Source organism: Trematomus bernacchii, unplaced genomic scaffold, assembly GCF_902827165.1.
Source record: "Trematomus bernacchii unplaced genomic scaffold, fTreBer1.1, whole genome shotgun sequence".
Taxonomy (NCBI): Eukaryota; Metazoa; Chordata; class Actinopteri; order Perciformes; family Nototheniidae; genus Trematomus; species Trematomus bernacchii.
In genome coordinates this window covers 8,150,932-8,157,184 of record NW_022987313.1, presented here as the reverse complement: position 1 = coordinate 8,157,184, position 6,253 = coordinate 8,150,932, and the positions used below count along the sequence as shown (strand labels likewise).

General features: G+C 40.4%; 1 protein-coding gene across 1 annotated transcript; it reads left to right on the top strand.

Moving 5' to 3' along the window:
* Positions 1-2,337: 2,337 nt before the first annotated feature.
* LOC117490356 (photoreceptor outer segment membrane glycoprotein 2-like) lies at positions 2,338-5,022 on the top strand. The gene is made up of 3 exons (XM_034140109.1): positions 2,338-2,918; positions 3,451-3,697; positions 4,795-5,022. The coding sequence occupies exons 1-3, from the start codon at positions 2,338-2,340 to the stop codon at positions 5,020-5,022; spliced, it is 1,056 nt and encodes a 351-aa protein (XP_033996000.1).
* The last annotated feature ends 1,231 nt before the right edge of the window (positions 5,023-6,253 follow it).

Below are 6,253 nucleotides of genomic sequence, written 5' to 3'. Positions count from 1 at the left end.
TTTGTTTGTCCACCATGTACAGCGACCTAGGGTCCCTTGAAAGGCGCTATATAAATATCATTTATTAGTATTATTATTATGATTATGATTGATAGAGAAACATCTTACATAGTGTTAATAACTCCTTCTTAGCAAACTCTGATGTCCTCTGTACCCAGCAGCTGAAGGTCTGTAGGATGTCCTCCATCTCAGCCTCACCTGCAGCAGGGTGTGAAGAGATGAAATACAGACAACAATAACTCGTAAAGTGTTACTGCAGGTAGAGGACGACATTAAAACGTTCTGGTAGTCAGATGCTCCTGATGCACCTTCAGCTGTGAGCTCCCGCAGCCAGCGGATGATGGCTCTGATGTTGTTGCTGGCTAACGCCTCGGACCACCGGCCCTCTGTATCCAGCATGATGCCCTCAGACCCCCGGCTCCACTCACAGACCAGGGAGTTCACATGCTGGGATCATAGGACCATTGCTGCAAAACTAATCCTGAGACCTATGGTTCATTACAGAGAAGAAACAACTGGTTAAACATTTGACATACTCTTTTCTAGAGTTGTTTTAACCATAGCTTTTGTAATGTGCTTAAAGTATCTCATAGTAGGTAAATAACTTGTGCACTTAAGCCCTCTCTCAGGTGTCCATAATTAGATCAATGGATTGTGCAATAACAGACAAAAGTGACAGTGGTGATCTTAAACAACTTACACAAAGAAATGATTTAAAGATTTGATGGATTCCCAGTACTTACTTGGAAACATGGTGTACTTCCCGGTAGCTCCGTTAAGGTTCACTCTCTTTACTCTGCACACTCTGAGTGTTATGTGTCCGGCCTACCTTGTAGATTAGCTGACTGGTTCGGGGGCTTCGGTAACGTTCTCTTGTTACACAAGCTACTTTGGTACATGTTAATCCACTAATCTCACTCTCAGTTAACATTTCCTTGGCTGATTGGCAGTCCGTCTGTGAGTGTTTACTGTTGTGTGTGTGTGTTACATTTAAAGTTGGAAACAGAATAGCTAGGGCCAGCAAGGGTGAGATGATAGCAGCATTTGAAAAGGGACTTCTTAAATAACACAGGAAGGAAATCCCCTGATCTATCTACAGCTTTAATCTTCCAGGCATTTGTCATTTTGGCCACACCCCAATCAGTGATGTCACAACAAGTGTGCAACAGCAAAACCCCAAATGTTTCATCAAAACACATGCCTCTAAAGTAGAGCTGCAATGATTATTCAAGAAAATGATTTATTAATCATTCTGAATAACTGTAAGCTGCCACTCAGTAGTTATTTCTGTTTACATAAATGTACTTGTATTAATAACTTCACTTTTTTTTTTTTTTAAATGTGCACTTATGTAATGCTTTAGATACCACAGATGAACTAAAATATCACTTTTTAAATTGTCAAATTGGATTACTGCTCTTTTTTACTACGACTGGTACTACTACTTCTACAAATACAAGCACACCCACACAGACACAATGGCCATCCTCCATTACTTTCACAATGCCGGGACATACAGATTTGCGTAGGTGGCAGAAGGTAGCTCCAAATCCCTCTTGGGCCCACAGGGCTGATTAATGATTAAAGGGGATTAGGAGGAGGGTCAGGACTTGGCTATTAGTCTCACTCTGATGCTCCGGCGGCTGCCTACATACTATCTGTGTCAGTAGTCGCCTCTCTGGACTAAATCTGAGGATGTCTTCAGGAAAACAAACCAAAAACAAGAGGAGAATAATGTTGGATATTCAAGGTGAATGCTGACCTGGATAAGGTAGGCACAGTCTTGAATTCTGTGTCAGTTATTTCTTTTTCTAGGAGTTTTGTCGAGAAATAAATGATAAAGCGCTCGATAAATAAAATGTATCAAATGCCAGGACAACAGTTTTTTAAAGGAAATTATGTTTGTTTCTGTTTCAAACCAAATGATATCTCATTGAACTTTTCTCAGTATGTCTCACATAGATTGTAGATTGTTTTCATACATGTTTCTTGCATACAACTGATCACATGTCATTGTGTTTTGTCTTGTTTTAAAATCAAACATGTTTTGCTGTCATATAAGAACATTTATTTGATGTACTACTCTCACTTCTGTACTCTCACAGACCTTCAGAGATCTACAGTGTAACCATAATGCAGCGTCCACATGATATCGATCATTACAACCAAGCTAAGCTGCTTATGAGAGGACCTTCAGAGAACTGTACCACCAATCCCCCTCCCCTTGGTCCCCCTCACACCCTGGAGGATAACCCGCTCCTCTCCACTGCTCAACCTGTGTCCCACCCTTAATCCTCCCCTGGACTTAAAGGAAAACTTACACAGGAGATTTAAACAATGGCATTCTTAAAATTGACGTTCAGCAAGAACAAGAGGGACAAGCTGGCCCAGGTGCTATGGATCCTGAACTGGGTCTCCGTGGTGACAGGGATCCTCCTGTTCAGCATGGGGCTCTTTCTCAAGGTGGAGATCAACAAGCGGGTAGAGCTGATGGCTGAGAGGGACATCCAGTATGTTCCCAACATGCTGATCGCAGTTGGCCTCATCGCCTGTGCCATAAACTTTTTGGGAGGGAAGATCTGCTACGACTGCGTGGACACCACCAAGTTCTTGCGCTGGAAGCTCATCTTGCTGCCATACATAATGTGCACCTTCTTCTTCACCTTCTGCGTGCTGGTGGGGGCTCTGATGTGTTACAGCATGCATGGGGAGCTGGAGGAGTCTCTGAACCTGGGGCTGACGGAGGCCATCAGGTTCTACAAGGACACAGACACACCAGGACGATGCTTCCTGAAGAGAACTGTGGACCTCCTGCAGATAGAGTTCAAGTGCTGTGGGAACAACGGCTATAAGGACTGGTTTCAAATCCAGTGGATCAGCAACCGTTACCTGGATATGTCCAAAAAAGACGTGTTAGAGTAAGTACTAATATCAGATTGAGGATAGTGATATCATATCAAGAGTATAATCACATCTAAGTCGCTGTGAATGAGACTGTATGAACCCAACCTTCCCCAAATATCTCAAAAATACATGCCAGTATAATCTGTTTCAATTTAACGAATCAAACACTTGCATGTGACTTAATTTAAACTTGGAAAAAAAAATCATAATAAATGAGTCATTTCCAATTGTGAATATTCTAGCCACTTTCTGAAATTGGTAAAAAGATACTAAATAGCTTGAATCATAATAACTTTTGTTTCCAATGATGATATGATTCAGGATAAAGTGGAGTAGGGAACGGCTATTGGTAGAGATAAAACTCAAATTCATTAATATCCATGTGTACTATGGTTTTGTCATTACTGGCATATAAATCCTATTAGTTAGTTGACTCTTTTGAAACCCTAACCCTCCCATGTGGTCCCAAACAATAAAACACCTGAGGTTCACACACAGATGCATTCAAAGCATTAAGAAAATCTCCTTTTTTCTCCTGCTTTCTAGCCGATTAAGAAGTAATGTGCGGGGGAAGTACCTGATGGACGGGGTCCCCTTCAGCTGCTGCAACATCAACTCCCCCCGGCCCTGCATCCAGCAGCAGATCTCCAACAACTCGGCTCACTTCAACTACGAGCACCAGACGGAGGAGCTGAACCTGTGGATGAAAGGGTGTCGCCAGGCGCTGCTGGAGTACTACACCCACATCGTGCAGTCCATTGGCCTCACTGTCCTCATCACCTGGCTGTTTGAGGTGAGGAGACACACGTGATAACGCAATAGTGAAGTTAAAGGTGGGGTAGGTAAGTTTGAGAAACCGGCTCGAGATACACTTTTTGTTATATTTCATGGAATGCTCTTAACATCCCGATAGCAATGAATATCTTAAGTGCTTTGACAAAAAATCCATAAAAAAATGTCATCTGTGGAAGCCGTGGTGCTGTAAAAAGTACGACCAATCATTTTAGCCGGCCCGGCTAAAATAACTGGATGGCCTACCTGCCTGTCAGCCTTCCATCTGTGCACAAACTTATCTCGTGCCCTCATTGGTCATGTGCGCGTTCGTGTGTGTTGGAGGAGGGGCTCTGTAAGTGGCAGATTTTTTCCGGCTGTGTATTTTCAAATTCTAGCGCACTCGAGCTGGTTTCTCCAAAATTACCTACCCCACCTTTAAGACATAACTATACTTATTTTACAATCAGGGTCGGTTTCCAGTGTCAGTGTGCCTCAAGTGACTTAACTTGAGGAAGGTCAGTTCGGAAAGTGAAGCAATTTTAGTTTGCATGAAACTAAAGATCATCATAGCATAGCATAGCATCATAGGAGGAAATTAAATTTGAAGCATCAGTTTGCACGTACTACTTTAAAGCAGATGTGTGTCTCTGTAGTTTGCGTAAAGAAGTGTAATTCTTTGCAGAATGATTTAAAGAACATTTGTATGTTTAAGAAAATGTATAAAGAAAACGTAATTCGACAGTATGAAGTTGATTGTGTTCTGGTTTTACGTTCCAGTATTTGTAAGCAACTATGACTGAAAGAATAATGCTTTTATTTTACTTTTTTATGGTTATTTAATTTTCTTTTTTTTTTTTTTTTATAAGAAGGGGCAGGTAAAATAAGATGTTCTTCTCCCTGCTCCTTTCCACCATGCCCTATACATTTTTTGGGGGAAAAACAGTATAACTGTACATGTTTTGTTTTCAAATAACTGCCATGTGTGGAATAAACTAATACATTAAATTAAAAATAAATAAAGAAGAAATGCAGACAAACTCAACTATTTGTTTTGACCTCTTGAACCCCGATTTGTGTCCACATAGTGTGATGTTGTCTCTGTGTGTTTTGTTTTAGCTGTCAGTGTTGACAGGGGTTCGTTACCTCCAGACCTCCCTGGAGAATGGGCTGAGGCAGGGCGACCTGAACTCTGAGTCTGACGGCTGGCTGCTGGAAAACGGTTTAATGGAAACGGCACGCATCAACCTGAACATAATGAAGAACATTGGCAAGTGCAACCAGATAGACACAGCCAACAACGGAGACCCGAACATTGACGTTCCCTCCTCCTCTATAGCACACTAAGGGCCGGACAATGTGCCGCCAAAGCAAATACCTGAGGCCAGTTGACCTTCATCAGGCTGAAGGGCATCCATGAAGGCCTTTAAACCGTTATCTAAAGGTTTCTTTATGTTATTTTAATTGTTTTTTTTATCCATGAGGCAAAAATTACCGCTAAGAAATATCTTTAAAATGTTTACTGTGTGAAAACTGAAATATAATATGACTAACTCTAACACTATTGGAAATCAATCACTATCACTATACGTATAACACATCATAATCATGACAGGGTAGATCTTTTCCAAAATGCATAATGCCTTTTTGAATTACCAGAATCTTTCTTAACACAGATTTCTTTTTTTATACAAACACTTAAACATCTTAAACACACAAAACATTTACATTGTTTCTGTTCATCTGTACTGTTATCTGTTGTTTACAAATGACATTTTGTTGTCTGTGTATCACAGTTTAGCAACAGGTTTCCAAAACTGTTTCATACACCTGTCAGTTTAGCAACACTAGAGGCTCATTTCAACTTGAAATATATTTTAGAGTGTGACGAAGAATGTGCTTATGGCCTCAATTTAAATGCAATTCAAGTACTTTAAGTCCACAGTTACAGTTTTGGATCCTATCGGTGCATATTATAGGACTAGAGCGAATAGAATTGTACCAATGTGATAGGAGTACGCACTTGCTTTTAGTTAAAAACACAAAATCAGACACAAATCGAATTGATAACTCCTTATAACACATAATCCTTTTAAACCATTTACAATGACTAACGTGCCTCAGCAATGCCACCATGGTCTTATAAAAACACCTCAGCCATTTTGCTGGGATGAGAAACTAAAAGCTTGACAGTAAACCTTCTGAGCAAGAGATATTCGTTATTATTGTTTTGTTAGTGCTCCAAACTGTACATTGCAAACTACACTACCAGGGCTTACTAAATGTTTAATAAGTAAGCCTTAAATATATTAGCTGATGACGGCAGGATGACATCTGTTGGTCAAATTCACTTTTCTGCCTTTTTTCCCCCAAATTAAAAGGAGCACATGGCAGATCAGAAGCCAAATTAAAGCTTTAACATTTGGTGAAGCTAAACGACTTGTAGGTTGCTAAATTAAAGTTGGGGGTTAGGTTTAAGCAATCTTGATTTTGCCTCATCGGGCTCTCACTTGATGGATGATGCAGTATTGATAGTGGAAAAAAGATAATTAATTTATTCTATGGTGTGTTACAAGAA